Source organism: Hydra viridissima, unplaced genomic scaffold (genome assembly GCF_058129835.1).
Source record: "Hydra viridissima isolate aposymbiotic clone 2 unplaced genomic scaffold, HvirCarnegie_v1 scaffold_6, whole genome shotgun sequence".
NCBI lineage: Eukaryota > Metazoa > Cnidaria > Hydrozoa > Anthoathecata > Hydridae > Hydra > Hydra viridissima.
The window spans coordinates 7,194,509-7,211,732 of record NW_028324305.1 but is presented as its reverse complement, the minus strand read 5'-3'; the positions used below and the strand labels follow the sequence as shown (position 1 = coordinate 7,211,732).

At 28.8% G+C, this 17,224-nt stretch overlaps 2 protein-coding genes and 1 long non-coding RNA gene across 3 annotated transcripts; 2 read left to right on the top strand and 1 right to left on the bottom strand.

Annotated features, from left to right (window-relative positions):
* Positions 1-625: 625 nt before the first annotated feature.
* On the top strand, positions 626-2,014 carry LOC149886816 (uncharacterized). The gene is made up of 2 exons (XR_016453790.1): positions 626-998; positions 1,186-2,014. It is a non-coding gene; the product is annotated as an uncharacterized LOC149886816 (long non-coding RNA).
* Positions 2,015-4,872: 2,858 nt separating this feature from the next.
* On the top strand, positions 4,873-7,285 carry LOC145189812 (major facilitator superfamily domain-containing protein 6-like). Its single transcript, XM_080066483.2, has one exon. It carries the CDS (start codon positions 5,011-5,013, stop codon positions 7,144-7,146), a length of 2,136 nt encoding a protein of 711 aa, XP_079922609.2. The 5' UTR covers positions 4,873-5,010; the 3' UTR covers positions 7,147-7,285.
* Positions 7,286-8,491: 1,206 nt separating this feature from the next.
* On the bottom strand, positions 8,492-13,046 carry LOC145189914 (MOB-like protein phocein). Its single transcript, XM_090091690.1, has 8 exons — positions 12,946-13,046; positions 11,548-11,610; positions 11,039-11,139; positions 10,494-10,536; positions 9,420-9,506; positions 9,183-9,262; positions 8,926-9,037; positions 8,492-8,819 (listed from the first exon to the last, which is right to left on the bottom strand). Exons 1-8 carry the CDS (start codon positions 12,994-12,996, stop codon positions 8,655-8,657), a joined length of 702 nt encoding a protein of 233 aa, XP_089947816.1. The 5' UTR covers positions 12,997-13,046; the 3' UTR covers positions 8,492-8,654.
* Positions 13,047-17,224: the final 4,178 nt, after the last annotated feature.

Below are 17,224 nucleotides of genomic sequence, written 5' to 3'. Positions count from 1 at the left end.
TTAAATGTAAATTTACACACTAATTATTGGCCAACGAATGATTGATGGCTTAAGAATGATTATAAACTGCTTTGAAATTTAATACCAATAATTTACATATATTCAGAGAAATTCTAAATTCAAAACTGGGTATATGGTAATAAGAAACTGCTAAAATCGAGCATGGTAGTGAACACATCAAATTTTAGGGATTAATGTGAGATTTTATTAATAAGATATTTTTTTATTTATAGTTTTTGTAAATAGAGCCGGTTTTTATTAATGAGTTACAAAAAGAAATTTGCGTCTTATTTTGAAACCTTTTTATGTCTTGTTTTAGAAAGAATGCAAGAGCTTATTATTGATTTTAATTCAGAGGTTTTTTTTCAGTTTTTCAGAACCAAAGTTATTTTGGGCTTTCTTATAGCATAGTACATTGTTAGGTAACACCAATGATATATATTATCTAGATATCTAACTCGCGCTTCCGCAGTGAAGCAAATTTTTTGTGAGCCTGAAATTTTTGCCAGCCTGAAATGACGCAGTGATAAATTAAGAGCTGCCGTGGTATTATCATTAGGTAACACCACGGCAGCTCTTGAAAAATCCCTTTTTTATTCCTAACCCTGTTTTTAAACGTCGTGTATAACAAAAATAAATTTCTTGCAACGACCGCGTGTCATGGGCCGATAAAATTAAACGGCTTGCCTTCATGATCATCTTATGTTCGTTCTTACAGTTTTAACATAAATTGTCTCTTGGATAAAAAACTCGACTTTTCCGAAAAAAATTAGCTAGAAATTTTTTTTACTAATTCCTATCATGAAGAGGCATTAAACATAATGTAAATGTATGTAAAGGTTTGCCTCATACACCGGTTTATATTGTAATTGCTTTCATGATCAGCAACCACAAGTTAACTACTTTACATGGGGCTATAATCAACTAACAATTTTTAAATGTGATTATGTATTTTATGTATGGAGTGTGGCTAAAGATATCAGACATCAAGAGAAAATGTAAGAGATAAGTCAAAGATAAGAGTTCGTTAAAATCAAGAACATTCTTTAACAATAACTTTTAGTAATAAATGCATTTAATTACTTTTTTGTAGCTCTCTAGAAATAATGTTTTCAACAGAAATTTTTTGACACATTCCTCCCAATTACCTAAGAATTTTGACAGCCTTTTACTAATTTTTTACAGTTCCATATTTTCTGAAGGAAATACTTGAACTAAAGGTGCTGACTGTTGTTATTTTGGTGCATAAGTGTAATTATGTATATTATTAGTATGTAGCAGTACATTTAATTACTCTTATTGTTTGTACTTGTCATTGCCAAAACATTCTTTTGATTGGACTGTCTTTCTGCAATATCTGAATAATTTAGTGCTTTAAAAACAGCTAAGTATCTTGTAAAGTGAATTAAATGAGGGTTTCCAAAGGTAAATTAATCTATGTTAACAAGATAAATTCTTTTTGACAATCCTAGCAATATTTTTTTTTAATGCCAAATTTACATATATAAACAGGTTAATCCAAATTCTCTGTTTAACCTTTTTTTATCTTTTTAAGCAGTAATTCAGACTGACTATATACATTTTTACTGACCTAGAGTTATTAATTTTTCTGAGTTTTATTTTTCAAAATAAAGAATCAGCTTATATTTTACACAATTTTTATAGGATGACTTGCTAAATTTATATTCAATAAAAAGCTGCACTATTAGTTTTTTGTTTTTTTTGTAAAACATCATTTTTAGACATTAAACTTAAACTAATACAATGGTGGCATATTGGAGACAAGCTGGTTTAAATTATTTACAATTTTCACGCATTGCTTCAAACGTTCTCCGCAAGTGTTTAAAGCCAGAATTCCAAACTGAATCTGTTATGAAACGAGATTCGTCATTGAAATTAACAAAATGGAACCAAGGAAAGCCTACTACAGAAGTCAAGCAAATTAAATTTTAATGTTATTTTAAAAATGTAACCTTAGTTTTGACTTCTCACCTAAATATATGTTTGGTATAAATTTTTAGTGTAGTGTATTTCAGGCACTTTTATTTATGTTTCCAATTAGTTTACTTTATCACATCAAAACTAAAAACAAGTACTTACTAAATTGTAAGGCCTCTGTAAATATTTTAATACAGGGTGGTCCAAAATTCACAACACCAATTTAAAATGGAGTAACTTTTTCATTTCTTAGTAATACTTGTTTATTCCTTCTTAAACAGAAAACTTCTTAGAAATAAATTTAATTTAGTTTTAAAAATTATATCCTTATGTAACTACTATTTTGGTCTTCACACAGATGTGCTCTTTCTAAAACCTGAATCATCACTTGTCATAATGTTTCTTGCCTTTTCCTTCAATTTCTTTACAGACGTTGGCCTTCAATTGTTGAGTAGTTTGAGAATTATTAAGATATACTTTATCTTTCAAATACCCGCACAGGAAGAAGTTCTTTGCTAGATGTTTCTTCACCAGGTTAGAAAAAACAATTTATTAATAGGTAAACCAGAAAGATTAGTTATCAGTAGAATTTTCAGTTTTTTTTTGTCCATATAAGTTCTTCAATAAAGATAAATACATTTTAGATGTGTCATTTGTCCTGTATTCTGAAAAATTCTTTATTTTTTAGAATTTCTTTAAATAAAATTCTATTTTATAATAGCCAATTGAATGTTTTTGAAGATTCAAAAGACTGTTCCTAGAATGTAATTCCAGTATTTCAAAATCTGCAATTGCTTAGAAACATTTGCTCTGGTTAAAAGTAAAAGCCTATTATTAGCAAATGCTTTTAACAAAAGTAATTGCTCACTTTTATTCACACTGCCCATTGTTTAAATTTACCACAGTGCAGTTTCAACACACCCCTCCCCTTTTTCTGTAAAAAAAAAAGTAATTTTTTATTTCTATCATTAACTTTTTGAATCATTTCTCTGGTGCTAAAGATATGGAATTGTATATTAAAGGATAGCTGAAACTCATTCTTGGTTGAGAGGTGGTAAGGTTGTTAACATAAAGGTTTTCCCTTTGTTACTATCTTCAATTTGTAAAATGTGTTGTTTAAAGAATTATTTTTACAACCAAAGTTTTTTTTACAATTAAATTTTTTTCAAGTTGTATTTGAAATTATTCAATCGATTATTAACAGTTTTTTTGAAGGTATTCTCATGTATTGGTGCATAAATTTGACTTTTACTCTTTTTCAACAAAGTTATTCTCTTTCACCTTTCAATTGAATAAAATGAATCAAAATGGTATAAAATGAAATCATTGAGTTTCAATTTACTGATTTTAACTTTGGATTACTTTTTTTTTTCATACTTTTAAATTTCAAGTATCCTGATTTACTTGAAGTCTCACTTGTTTGTCCAAAGATGGTTGTATTATTAGATATTGTTCGTTTGAAGCTGATAGTATCATTAGATATTGTTCGTTTGAAGCTGATAGTATCATTAGATATTGTTCGTTTTAAGCTGATAGTATCATTAGATGATTGAGTTAAACTGATGAAAACTTCTTATGCCTGGGATTGTCTTACTTTTTAGAAAGCGAACCTTAAGATTTTCTCAAACATCATTAAACTCTATTTTCTCTATCTTGTTAAAAATGATTCCATTAACATTACAAGTAATATCAATGCAACAATTTTTTATTTAAAGAAATACAAATAATGACGTCATCGCTAAAATGAGTGAGCTCTAAAAACTGATTAACAACTGTTGGTTTAATTTCATCCATTCTAATCTTTTTAAATATACATTATAAGCCTAATATACTCTATTACAGAAAACATAACTTAATAGAAAACAAAGCTCCATAATGGTTAATAATTGAAGTTGTCAAAACCAAATTAAAAAGTATATAAAGTTAGTGAAATTAATTAAAAAACATCTTTACAAATTGCAATTTCAATAACGAATAAAATTGATGGGTAGATGTAAATATTTATCTATATTTAGATCTACCCATCAATTTACTACTAATATTGTATTTCAATATATATATTTGATGTAATGTAATTTGATTTATCTAAATTTGTAAATGATTAATATTTACTATTAGAGGCACTATTCTTCTCTACAGTCATGCAACTGATATTCTTCTCTACAGTCATGCAACTAATATTTGAATTTCTATGAGGGTCAATAAGGTGATACTGAAAGTTCGTTATTTCACTTTCCAATAAAGCTTTTCCTAAGCTAAGATATTCAGACAAAAAGAGATCTAAATGAATTTCAAACTTTTTTTAGTTTGTTACTTTTAATCATGCTGTTTTAGGGGCTTGTTAAACGGAGAATTTTAAAACTGAGCTGAGATTTTAACTCGGGGCAGGACAAGAAAATTCAGATCGCCTCCATTAAAGACAAAATATTAATCCGCCATTTTTTTTCAGTCAAATATATGAATCTTTCTCCTGTTTTTTAGAAGTTTGACAAAACAAATGGTTGTTTAATTGTTTGGATTGTCTCACAACCTCTAATCACTTGAGCACATCCTTTATTTAGAGCTCTTTTCAGAAAATCATTTTTCCATACTACGAAAAAGTTATAATCAACTGAAGTTATAAAATAAAAACTTTCAGTATGAAATTGAGTCACAAAAACTTTTTCATGTTTACTTTTGTTAATAAATTTCTTGTACTTCTCCTGTAAAACTCAAAATAGAGTGGATTACATATTATTGTTTAGATTTTATTTAAAAAACCCAAGGGTATTACAAATTATCATCAGTAGTTAACCTGGGAACTGGGTTGGTTTGTAAAAATGTTGGTACAAACGAATTTTATTTTAAAATGATTTACGAAACAATGTATGCATGAGTAACTTAGATGCAGTGTTGTTTGCTAAATTCTGCCGAATTACACGCCTGGCTAGTTTACAGAGAAATTTCTTTGAGAAAAACCGGCAAAGCGCTCTGCAGGTGCTCGTGAGAGGCCCATCTTATCTTAATGCTTAGAATTAATGTCAAAAAGACAAATATAAATTCATAAGTTAATGAATACTTTTTATACTTTTAATGACGGACGAAAAGAAGTCAGATGGTGGTGACGCAGGTGGAAATGCTCGACCGGACGTGGAAAGACCTTGTAAAGTTAACAAACCGGTTGAAGAGGAAGAGGAAGACGATAGTTTAAGGCTAAAAACAACCGAGGATCGTCGAGCTGAAGGTCTGTGCTGCCCAAGAGTTAATCGACAATTACTAACGTCTAAAGCATTTTATTTTTGTTTTTTCTCAGCATGGGGTTCATTGCTTCCTTATTTAGCATTATACTTTAAACAGCTTATGCTGACTCCAAGTCAAGTTGGCATTATAATGGGACTTAAACCATTTGTGAACTTTCTTGCTACCCCAGTTTGGGGTGCTCTTACAGATAAGTTTCACATTCATAAGATTGTATTAATCGTATCAATGAGCGCATTAATAACATCAACATTTTCACTTAGCCTTGTTCCGGGTCCGAAACAGCAGGCTACCATTATCAAAAATCATTGTAATAGGACAGAGGATATGTCAGAGATGATGGCATTAGATGGTGAACAGGAAATTGACAAAATGGTTGTTCTTGAAAGAGAAACAAGTGATTTTTATTTTTCGAAAGAGAGATGGCCTTGGCCAGTTGATTTTATTGCATCATTCGAGCAAGATTTCTACAATAGATATAAAATTGATGCCTCAAAAACATTTACAAGTTTATTCTTAATCACCCTTTTTGGTACAGTAATAGCGTCACCTTCTTTAGCATTAGTGGATACAGCTACATTACAAATGCTGGGTAAAGAAACGCACAGATACGGAAAACAAAGATTGACTGGATCATTGGGTTGGGGGTTAGGAGCGTTTATTGTCGGTGCTTCATTAAAAACTACGCACCACTGTTCAATTTCAAAAAGCCGTGAAATTGTTGACTACATTCCTTGTTTTTATGTCTTTGCTTGCTTAATGTCGCTGGGACTGATTGTGGCATTTAAGTTTAAGTTCAGCATGCATCAAAAAGCAGGGCAAACAAGGAGTTTGTCCGTTGGGTTAGTTGCTCTTAAAGACCCTAAATATCTTATGTTTTTATTTACCGCATTATATCTCGGATTTTTAATGGCTTTCATCAAGACATTCTTATTTTGGCATTTAAAAGATCTTGGAGGTACACAGCTACTTTTTTCAGTGATTTCGGCTGTGAACTGCGTGGCAGAAGTCAGTATGTATTTCTTGTCAGAGAAATTAATTTCAAAAATTGGGCAAATTCGAGTACTATATTTAGGCTTAATATGTTACTCTATTAGATTATTTTATTATTCTATTGTACCATACACTTGGTTGGTACTTGTTGTAGAGCTACTTCCTGGAATAACAACAGCTGCCGTATGGGCCGCTTGTTTATCGTATGTCAGTATTAATTCACGACCTGGAGCTCAAACTACAATGCAGTGCATTTTGCATGGAGTGCATTGGGGCCTTGGTTACGGAGCTGGAGAAGTAATTGGAGGAATTCTGGTCCACCATTACGGCGCACCTACCACTTTTGTGATGTTTGGAATTTTATGCATAGTTGTGTTGTTGCTTTATATTTTAATCAATATGATTTGGGGAGAGAAAGATCGTAAGAGAAAACAAGACGATGAAACACAAACTGATGGATTTACCTTATTCACTAACGATGAAGAAGATGCAACCGAAGAGCTAGAGAAAAACATCGACGGAACTCATACTGATGGTGATTTGACAAAAAAGAAAGAAAACGAACACCAAGTTAACAAATCCGTGAATGAGAAATGTAATAAAGAAAAATCTGAAAGTCCTTTGCTAAGAAAAAACTCTGCCTCCACGTCGCCTAATCTAACAAGCGCAGTGTCACTAAAAGAAAGTAACGACTCAGATCATCAGCATGACGTTTCTCTAGTTACTTCAGAGAACGAAAATCAAGCACAGATTAGCTCTCCAACAACAAACAAACTGAGTACAAATTCAGATAACTCAAAACAAAACAGCCCAACTTATTTAACTCCAATTACATCGCCAACAATACCGCTTAAAAAAACGGACCAAACGGACCAAGAGAAGGCACAATTATATTCAAATGACAAAGTAGAAACTAAAATAGATAATATAGGAACTAAAGAAAGTATAGAAAAGAAAGCTGATTATAAGACAACCTAGATGCAAAACATTTTAGCTGCTAAAACTCAATTCTATAAATTCAAAGTCTTTATTTTTATTTTATATATTTTTAACTCTGTATTTTTTAATACTTCTTATTGTGATATATTTTATAGCTGATTAGATATTACAAGTTGAACAATTATTGCTGATGAAGCGGAGTAAAATTTCGAACAATTTCAGTATTAAATTTCAACATTTTAAAAGATTTAACAAATATTTATTATATTTATAAAATGTTTGATGGGTATATTTACAAAAATTAAAATGCGGAATGAAAATTGTTAGAAAATATTTTCAGGTCATGATTGTGAAACTACTGACTTTAAAAAGATAAACAGTTGTTACTAGAACAAAACGTCAATGGATAAAATGTCCCAAATGTCGACAACAGATGCCCCTAAACTCTTAAAGGACTACTTTATAATTTTTAACTGTATTTTAGGACTGAAAGAGGGCTCACCCTCTTTCCTCCTTTAGGGATTGTTTCTCTTATATGAGGGTTCCTTTTACTGTTCTTTGAGAGATTAAGTAAGGTAATCCCTCATAAATTCATCTCAAATATTTGTTAGCTTGATATTTTATCGACTATCTTTACTTCTATTAAATATCAAAGGATTTGGCCCATTTGGTTTTTGATGAACTATTAATAATAGAGGTGCTGTTGAATACATGTTTTAAAGCAAAATATTAGTTTATATTTCCACCGAAACTCTGAAATGTCTATTTTTTTAATTCGGGTTTTACACGTTTAACTAAACGAAAAGAATCGGCAAAAGAAACGTTTAAAAACTTTCTTCAAATTTTATATTTACTAACTACTACTGGTTATGTTATAATGCTAGTTGTCAAAAACCTTTTTAAAAATAAACTCCAGCAGATTTTTTTCCCTCAGCAGAGTTTCAGGTAAATGATAATAATTTGTGTTTAGAAAAAAACAAAAACGAACTCTAATATTACTACGAAAATGGAAAAAAAATTTTATGTTAAAACAAAACCACAATTTTCTAAATCTTGGTTTATTTTTATGAAATAAAGGTGTGTGTGAATATATATATATATATATATATATATATATATATATATATATATATATATATATATATATATATATATATATATATATATATATATATATATATATATATATATATATATATATATATATATATATATACATATATATGTCTGCATCAAGAGCTTCATTTTTAAGTTTCATTTTCGCATGAAAATAATCAACAAAATCTTAAGAATATACGATAATCAAAATTAATTTTGCTTAACTCACTCAAACGTTTCATTCATAGTACCGGCATTTATGGGAAGAAAATTTAAGGAGTCATTGTAAAGCAAGCACAAAATAATAAATATTGTGAAAATAAAAAATACAACACTCTACATTAAAATTAATTCATTGAAATTCTTCTCAGTAGACTTATCGTTTGATGACACACTGGCAAATCAAAATCATTCTACTTTTAATAATTTACAAAGCAAGCTTATCACCTTCACGAGTACGACTCCTCAATTTCATCATTGTTTTGATCGCTTCGCAATATATACGATTCTTCTTCCCCCTCTTCTTCGGATATTGGTACAATGAGATTATCACGTGACATTAGATCATATTTGGTAACATATCTAGTAAAGCGTTTACATAAATGTGTTTCGTTCTAAATAAAAAAAAAAACAGCTTTTGAATATTAAGAAAAGAATAAAAAATATGGGAAACAGTAAAAAAAAACACCATTAACTCAAGAAATTACAAAAGAAAAATACTTCAAACTGTCGAAACAGCAAGGGATGATGAAAATAGGCATGTGAGAACACTCTGTATACCCTTCGGCAAACTGAACCAAGCTTTGACACAGAGGAATCTTTTATACTAACTCTAAATCAATTAAATTATTCAAGGAAATCAATTTTTGTAAAAGTGCTTTTTTAGAGTACAAATTCATTTTTTGAGCAAAATCCTCCCTCTCTCCACTTCTCACATTGAAAGACTCCATTACCAAAAATGATGAAGAAATAAAAACCTGCTCGGAAAGTATTTATTGCTGTTTAACAACGAAGCTGCTCCATCCAATGTGTGACGCGTATAATCCACAGCAGGACACTAAAAGAAATTTAAGAAGAGTTCAATGAATTTTAGAAGCATTTGATGTTTTTTAAGGAATTATAAAATATTTTTAAAATGAGTAAATTCCGGACCATATCTAGAATAAATTACACAAGCCTCCATTTTTTGAAGAACTTAAACGTTTTAAAATAACCTCATTAGGTGTTTTATGAGCAGCACATAAAAAAATCCATTGCTCAGTAGCTGTCATTTGTGTACATGTATCTGGTTTACACTCTTGCTATAAATAAAAAATATTTTGTAAAAATATACTTTTATTTGATCTGGAAGAGGAAAAAAAAACAATTCAGTAGAGAAAGTAATAAGACCAAATGAGTACTTGAAATAATATATACTACAAATTTATTAAAAATCCCATTTTGAATGAGATGATAAATTTTAAATGTGCTGTTTTAAGATGAAACTATGACATTTAGACAACACAATTGATTAATCATCAATTAAATTTTTTTATTTTAAAAAAAAAAGTTCACTTATTAACAATTTAACCACACCTGTATTACTTTTAATATGAAATAGAAAGCAGGGTAAAATACCAACCACATCTCTATATCTTTTAATGAGAAAGCAGGGTAAAACATCATTTTGCTATATATGAAACTGTTCAAAATAATACTATTACAAATAATAATTGATTTGCTTATCAACAATGATGCCTTTTATCGATTTTACCTCATGCTTAGGGTAAAGTGGGTGCTAAGAACCCATTTTGTCATTACGTATTAACGTAACTAGATAATATCAACATTTACTAAGTCAATTCATGACATTTAAGTAAAAAGTTAACAAGATTAGACATCATGAATTATGAACTTCATGTAATATTTTGCTTTAAAGTGCGCATTTAAGACGTAACATATTGTTAGGATCAAATTAGTTAGTTGTCATTAAGACCACTCAAAAAATTAAATAAACTCAAAATATGAATCAAGATGATATTAAATTAAAATAATAGTCAATAAACATCTAATGGTTAGGCATAAAATGAAGTTAACTTTAGATTAGTTAGGCAAAACAAGCTATTGATCTGCTATGCCCTGGGGTAAGCTGATTCTTTTTTATTTGGTTAAATTTGAGTTTGAGTTTAGCTTTAAATTAATAACAAAACAGTTTTTAATAACAAGTTTTTATTCTACAACTCAATTTATACAAAAAAAAAAAATTCTTTTACATTTTTACTGCACATAAACAGCATTAAAAATAATACCTGAAGTTTGACTGCAAGTCCATTGAATTCTAAACAAAACTGTCTAAAATAAAGAAATAAAAAAGTTGTAAAAAAAAAAAAAAAAAGGAAAATGAAGCAGATTATATATTATGCATAAATACTTTAAACTTTTAGTCAATTCATTTGATGTTTTTGCATCAACCCACCATTGTAAGAACAGCTATTTTGATAATGTAATTTTTATATCAACCCACTGATGTTAAAAAAGATGCTTTCCAACTTCAGTTTTTTTCAATTTAACATTAATGCAAAACTGAAATCTGTGAAAGGCTTACAGTGAGAGGCTAACATAACTCCCAACAGAGTCTGTTGAGAGTTTTGATAGTCTGTTGATAGTTTTGATAAAAAAAAAAAATTTCAGTTAAAGAATAATTTTTTTTAAAAAAACAATACCCAGATAAAATAAAAGATTTTTGTTTATCTAAAATCTTCCTGTTTTCATGATACATAATTAGAAATTGCAGGCTGAAAAAAATTTTTTACAAAATATATGACAAGAAAAAAGAAGGGAAAAATTGTGATACCTAAGATGTTCATATTTCCATACACCTTCATCTTGACCTTCAGGTGGTTCTAGTATTTCTTCAATCCGAGAACAATCTCTTCGTATAACTTGTTGTATATACTAACAAGAAACTACATGTTTTTTATGACAAGAAAAAATGACATGTATATAATTTTAAAGAGTAAATAAATAAAACCATAACTAAAAAAGGAAAATAACTTTAATTAGCAGAAACTTTTGAAAACTTAATTACTTAGATTTTTGAAATCTTAAAACTAAATACCAACTAATTTCCAACAAAAACGGATTATCTTTTTATTAAAACCTTACAACCAATTGATATAGCACAAACAGTTTAAACAAAAACTACAATGCTGAAAATCCTTGCTTCTTGAATTATTTGGTGTTTCATTTTCCTATTCTTCATAAAAAGTATTTTGAAACAACCTATTGTTTTTCTGTTACTTAAAAATGGCTGTTGAAACTATATCATGCAACTTTATAAGACTAAAAATTACTGTTGAAAACCTGTTGAACTGCTAATGTACTGTCCATCTCTTCAAATGCTTCCTCTGGCCAAGAGTGCATATCCTGTTAATGATAAATGTTATAAACATCAATAGGTGAAATGCATGTATATAAAAACACACACACACACACATATAAACAATGAGGTCAAATATTACAAATTATGTAGCAATTTTCACACAGTATAGACTACAGAATCACATATTGTTATTATCAGGTGTTATGGCAAGCACCAGTTGGTCTGTCTAAGAAGAATTATGAGCAATTGCAGTGTTCAACTTAATTCAGGAAAAAAATCCCTGACAGTATTAAGTTCATGCATTTTGGCACTACAGCCAGAAACACAGGACTTGATAATTGTATCTATCTACATTTGGAAGAAAGTCTAGGAAGGCATCTGGTTGGTTTAGTATACAGGCATCATACTATTGAACTAATAGTGGTTAAGGTGTTTGATGCATTGATGGAAGCCAATAATGGACCAATTTTAAAATTGCTCCAGAAATTTAATAAGTCAATTGAGTCCTAATATACATAAATATTAGGGCTCAATTGTCTGATGAAGACAATTATTGTAAGTTTTTGTAGCTGTCTCTTTTATTTGTAGTAGATTTGATTTCTACCTAACTCAGAGGAAGACAAAGCTAATATACAATCAAAAAAATTTCTTTTTTGCTATTAATATTAACTGCATGCAGAGATCATTTCTTGTCCATTTTAACACCTTAATACTGAAGGTTTTTTTAAAGACCTGGTTTACATGTTCATGAGCTCTGTTGCTACACAGAATGATTTGTTGCTACTCTGTTAGAAAGTTAGAAAGCTACAAGAAAACTCATTAAGCTGTTACTAAAGCTGCAAGTTTTTCTTTTTATAAACATTTATGGTATTTAAGTAAAATCCTGATTCGTTTAGCACATTTTGACTCAGTAGTAGTAGTCAGCCATGGTTACAATTCTCAACAACAGAACAACATATTATCCTCAAACAGCTGTCTGAATTTTTATTGCAACACACCAAGAAGTTTTCACAGCATTGGATTTTCCTCAACTTTTCCCGATCAGCAGTTCAGATATATTGGACAAAGATAACAGCTAAATTGTTGGCAAATTAAAAATAAGAAGTTTTAAAGTTGTCTATGATGCAGCCCAGCAAGGAGTAGTTATGATCAAGGATTTGATGGAATTTTTAAAAAATTTTTAAATACATATATATACATAAATCAAAGTTGGACGCTATTAAGTTAACATCTCATTTTTTCCAATGGAAAATATTTGAAGTGCTAATTGAAAAAAAAAAAAGAAATCACTCATCCAAAATACAATAATATATATATTTTTTTATAAAAATATTAAGCACAAGTATAAAGTTGACTAAAAAATTACTAAATAAACTTACCTGAGCTTTTGTACCTTTAGGGTTTCTTCTTAAAATCCCACTTTCAGACATTACTTAAAAGTTCACACTAAAAAAAATTATTGTATACAAAGAATTTATGTAGTTAACTATTTACAATTAGTTAATGTTATTTAAAAACAAATAATCTATATTGCAAACAATATATGACTTACAACTAATTATTATCATTAATATCATTATTATTTTAGTATTAACATTATATTATTCTTATTCTTCTTATTCTTACTATTGTTTTTCAGCTCAATATTTTTATTATCATTATTACTAGTTTTAATATTGCTTTATTACTATCATCATTATCATTATTATAATTAAATATTATTATTATTATTATTATCATTATTATTATTATTATTTTTATTATTATTATTATTATTATTATTATTATTATTATTATTATTATTATTATCATTATTATTATTATTATTATTATTATTATTATTATTATTATTATTATTATTATTATTATTATTATTATTATTATTATTATTATTATTATTATTATTATCATTATTATTATCATTATTATTACTACTACTGATATTATCATAGTTATCAATACGGCTATTAGTATTACTATTATCATTGTTGTAGCTGTTGTTGCAATTATTATTGCTGTTTATATTTAATATAAGGTTATTTTAGGCTTTTATGCGTTTCTGCTGGCCCTCGTAGGCAATTAAATGCTTAAGTGAGGGAAAGTTAATTCGAACCTAGTAAAGCGGTCCAATAAAGTGTATATATTTACGGCAGCTAAATTTGCCGTTTCTCTATCGGTTGGTGCCGTTTACTTAGTTTAATCCAATGATATATTATTATACATAATATATCTTTGGTTTAATCAGTAAAATCCTTTGAAGTTTTTAAATACGGACTTAATTAATTTAACAACTTTTGCAACCCTTCTTTAGCAATCAATAATAGTGTTAGATTGAATTCGATTTAAAACGGCTAAAAGACTAAAACTTATTTTTCTAGTCCCATCTGAACAAATCTGACAAGAAATTTTAAGATTTAATTGGAGTCTTGGACAAAATAGCAGCAGACAAAATAGTATGAGGACAAAATAGTAGCAAACAAATTAGTAGCACATGAAATGATATTGAGTGAAAGATTTTTTTTACGGCGTTTCCATTCTAATCACGGTGCATAGGAACAAGCTCTAAGACCTTGTAACACATCCCCAAAAATTTTTTTTTGGATTATCATTAGAAAACATTTCCTCATTCAAAAAATGTAAACGATAACTTTTTTTAGTGGGGACCTGGGAGAAATCACATTTTTTAGGGGAGTGTCCAGGAATTTTGTTGTTTAAGATAAATAACTAAGAGGCAGGAGGCATACTCAAAATTCTAGTATGTTGATACTGGTGCCGAATGAGGATGACTTGCAAAATATTAGGGTAACTGGAGCTAAACAAACCCCGCCCCGATCCCTAACTGCCCTCTTCCTAGAACTACATTTCCTTTAATCATATAACTTTTTTTTTGTTCTATTATAAACTAGACCAAAAATCATCGACAGACTTCAAACTTTATCAAAAAATCTCTTTTCGTTTAAGATTTATAACCATGCAAAGCTTAAAATTACCTCCAATTACCCCTAAAATATGTAATTTCTCCCTAGGCCCCCAATAAAAAAGTTGTCGTTTACATTTTTTGAATGAGGAAATGTTTTCTGATGATAATCAAAAAAAAAAAAAATTTCTGGCAAATAGAGAATTTTGTTTTGTCAAATATTATTTGTCGTCTAGAAAGCTGATGTCCACAAAGTGAAGAAAAAAACCATCTTAAAAAAGAAGTGTATTCACTTTTTCATGACAAAAATCCTTTAGAGTACTTGACATGTTCTGGCCGCAAAAAAACAAATCTTTTACCCTTACCTTACCCTATGATTGATTTAATTATGATTAATTTAATTATGATTGATTTAATTATGATTGATTTAATTATGATTGATTTAATTATGATTGATTTAATTATGATTGATTTAACTATGATTGATTTTATTATGATTGATTTAATTATGATTGATTTAATATGATTGATTTAATTATGATTAATTTAAGTATGAGTAATTTAATTATGATTGATTTAATTATGATTGTTTTTGAACTGCGATTCAAACTCTCCAAAAATCTATTTCCGACAGCTACAATCATTGAATGGATTTTTCATATTATTCCATGCATCTGGAGGGAATTGCAAGCAAGCAAGAACTTGCAGAATTTGACAAGAACGAACTTAATTTCGCACTTCTCATCAAACATCTTCTTGATCTAGTGTTTGTTTACATCGATGATGTTATTTATTTATTTGAAAATTTCATTGAAGATCCAAATTGTCGTGAGTTAGTGATAATCTTTGAATTGCTAGGAAGAAAAAAAGCCTACAAGATTTACAACTCCATTGTGGAGACAGTTTTTTCGAGTCATAGAGAACTTGCCTCGTAGTAATAGCGTAACTAAAGGATTGCACAACACATTCAATAATTTTATTGATTTTGCACGTTCAAACGAAAGTTACAGCGGGAACAACACAACTATATACTTCTTTAACATCAAGTGAAACTGGAACAACTTCATAACTCTTTTGAAAAATCTTCAACAATATAAAACTGCAATCTGAAAGTTCAAATAAAAGTTGTAATGAAAACCTAATGAGAAATACGTAAACGACGACATGGGGGGATATTAGCCCCATTGAGGTATTAGCCTCCAAGGACTTCATTTCTTAAAGATTGCACTTTTAAATTATAAACTAGATATCCAACAATTATGCAATCATAAACTATAAATATAAAAATACCTATTATTTTTTATTAACTAAGTAGTAGCATTTGTTTTTTTTTATTAACCCATTTTATTTCTGCGCTATTCTTATCTAGGATTAACAGTTATATAGATATCTGAAATTACCTATGGAAGGCTTCTAAATGATTTAATGACCAATAAGGCAAAGGCATAGGTGATTCCACAACTTCACGAAGATTCGAGTAGATAATAATTCGACTATTTATAACTTTTAATTCGATTTTTCTTATATAGGTTAAACACAATGAAACTCAGCGCCCTTTAATAGTTAATTACATAAAACTACTAAACAAATTTTTCTAATTTTTTTGCAGAAGGAAGTTAATGTTGTGGCTAATGTGTTGCTGTTTGATTGTATTGGTGTTATGTATTGGTTATCATTGTTATCGGGTAAAAATAAGTAAACAAATAAATACAAGTATATTCAAACAGAAAATTTTTCTCTTAAGTTCCTTGTATAACAAGCAATCTACCCTTGCGGTTTGAAAAGTGCAAAATACATTATTCGTAAGACTTTGAGAACAGATTTGTATATGGATAAATTGCTGAAGAAAATCCGCTTGCCATTCGTCAAAAAGCATGATATGCCCGCAATAATTTGGCCTGATATGGCTATAATCCACTATTCCAATAAGTCGCTAGAATCGTATGAACAAAATGGCATCGAATTAGTACCTAAGTACTATAATTGTACCTAATTGCTATAAATCGGACAAGTATTCTCGAGAAGTATGCCAAACAATAAATAGTTATCTGCTTGCAATAATAGTATCTGGGTGTAAAAATAACTTCCTGTATGTAAGAAAGAGAAGACTGCAAAGCTGCTTTCCATCTCCGCAGCATCAACAGCAAATGGGTGTTAACGTTATAGCGTATAATTAGCTTGAATAAAAAATGCCAAATCAACAGATTTTCTTGCCTAAGCTTGTTGATCCATCCTAAAATGTGCTGGCGTTGATTGAACCAATTAAACATTTTTACCTAAAATTTATGCTTAACGTCATTCTTAACCTCTTTTTCTTTCTTAGTGTATCTTATAATTTTTTATTTGTATATGTTCATGTAAATATGAAAATGCATTACATTTTTTATTTCACCTATATTTTATCTCTTTTAAAAGTATGATATATGGTTGTTACTATACAAACCTTGTGAAACTCTACATTCATTACATGAGTAACTTTTTTCTAATGTTATTTTTGTATTTTTTATTTTTTTTAAAGGTAATAGCGTTTTACTAGCTTTGCAATGATTTCAATTTTGCAACAATGTTGTTAACACGAAGTATATTAATATTGATTGATTGAAAAATAACATTAAAGTAAATATTTCTGTCGATATTTTTGATATAATTTAGCATTAATTAACTTTTTAGTGTCAAAAAGTTTAGTTGATCAAAAATGAACAAGAGTACTGACCCTCGTTCCCCAGCTCCGAGGGCGCTAT

Coding starts and splice junctions, on each gene's coding strand:
- LOC145189812 (XM_080066483.2), top strand. CDS start 5,011: ATGACGGACGAAAAGAAGTCAGATGGTGGTGACGCAGGTGGAAATGCT.
- LOC145189914 (XM_090091690.1), bottom strand. CDS start 12,996: ATGTCTGAAAGTGGGATTTTAAGAAGAAACCCTAAAGGTACAAAAGCT. Junction 9,263..9,419: donor CTCATAAAACACCTAATGAG/GTTATTTTAAAA, acceptor AATTTCTTTTAG/TGTCCTGCTGTGGATTATAC. Junction 9,038..9,182: donor AATAAATACTTTCCGAGCAG/GTTTTTATTTCT, acceptor TAATTGATTTAG/AGTTAGTATAAAAGATTCCT.